The sequence below is a fragment of the Octodon degus genome, unplaced genomic scaffold (assembly GCF_000260255.1).
Source record: "Octodon degus isolate 3935 unplaced genomic scaffold, OctDeg1.0 scaffold00169, whole genome shotgun sequence".
NCBI classification, from domain to species: domain Eukaryota; kingdom Metazoa; phylum Chordata; class Mammalia; order Rodentia; family Octodontidae; genus Octodon; species Octodon degus.
The window spans coordinates 36,606-38,028 of record NW_004524745.1 but is presented as its reverse complement, the minus strand read 5'-3'; the positions used below and the strand labels follow the sequence as shown (position 1 = coordinate 38,028).

General features: G+C 42.4%; 1 protein-coding gene across 1 annotated transcript in view; it reads left to right on the top strand.

The window, feature by feature from the left end:
• LOC101585668 (probable histidine--tRNA ligase, mitochondrial) overlaps positions 1-1,198 on the top strand; it is a 7,161-nt gene extending 5,963 nt beyond the window's left edge. Inside the window, exons 9-11 of the mRNA XM_004643279.2 lie at positions 6-94; positions 309-455; positions 857-1,198. Coding sequence (XP_004643336.1) covers positions 6-94; positions 309-455; positions 857-916 — 296 coding nt within the window. The 3' untranslated portion in view covers positions 917-1,198. The remainder of the gene's footprint in view (positions 1-5; positions 95-308; positions 456-856) is intronic.
• Positions 1,199-1,423: the final 225 nt, after the last annotated feature.

Below are 1,423 nucleotides of genomic sequence, written 5' to 3'. Positions count from 1 at the left end.
CACAGAGACTCAGGTGTTCGTGGCCACACCTCAAAAGAATTTTCTCCAAGAACGGTTAAAGCTAATTGCAGAGCTTTGGGATGCTGGGATCAAGGTATGGTGGAGCCTATGTCTGAGGCATCTTGAATATGTGGAACTCCAGAGCAAGAGTGGCACTCAAGGCCTTTTTTGTTTACTAGCAGAGAGTTAGCCACTTATGTCTAGCTTTTAAAAAAAATGTATACATAAATAAAATAAATATAAATGTTTTGGTGGTTTGTGTGCTATGGTTACTAATAAGTCTCCTATTTTCATTTAACTCTTTTCAGGCAGAGATGCTATATAAGAATAACCCCAAACTGTTAAGCCAGCTACACTACTGTGAGAATACGGGCATTCCCTTGGTGGTGATTATTGGTGAGCAAGAACGGAAGGAAGGGGTCATCAAGCTCCGGTCAGTGGCTACCAGAGAGGAGGTGAGTAGAGCTGGTAAAAATAGAAGCAAACAGGTGTTTTTCCCCTTTTTCTAATTTTTTAAAGAATATGTCTTATGGGTGAGGAAATATCTTCAGGGCTAGTAGTGGTAGAGATGAAGTCCCATCTCAAGCAACCACTGCAGCCAGCAAGTATTGCTAAGTGGGCAAGAGGAGGACAAATGAAATCTGCATAAGTGTTTTGAAACTAGTCAATAAAATAGAAATAGATGTGGACATAGACAAATTTCCCAGAATCTGGTTCCAATGCTAAGTGGAAAGCTAAGTATCGCTTCTGATCTGCTTCTGTGGGACAGATGCAGAGTGAATTGAATCTGGAAAAATATTGGCTAAAGAGCTAGTATCACTTTCTTTTTTGTCACTTGAGAACTTTTATGTTTCAGGAGGCCATTAAACGGGAACATCTTGTGGCTGAAATTCAGAGGCGACTGTCTCAGTCTTGATCCTTGCCTGATTGTCATCTGGTGCTCTTGGTACAAAAGCTTTCATCTAACATTGAGTTCCTGATGCACTTCACAACAGCTGGCCAGCATGGGTGACAAGTGCCTTCAGCCTCCTTTCTCCTTGAATAGAGAAGAATGTGGAGACTCCTGGACTTGTGTAAAAAGCTAGTCTGCATAGAGGCAGATGTAATATGTGAAAGAGACATGCTATAGCGGAAGGTGGAGATTTGAAGTGCTAATGATGCTACCTTGAAGTGCTAAGATTGTTGCTGTGAGCAAGGCTCTTGAAGAGGCCTCCAGGTTGAAGATACTGAACCACTGCAATCAGAAGCGATACTTAGGGGGGCCGGGGAGATGGCTCAGCAGAATAAGCGCTTCCCTGGCAAGCGCAAGGGCCTGAGTTCAATTCCCAGTTCCACCAAAAAAACAAAACAACAGAAGTGATACTTAGCTTTCCACTTAGCATCGGAACAAGATTTTGGGAAATTTGTCTATATCCAGCCTTTG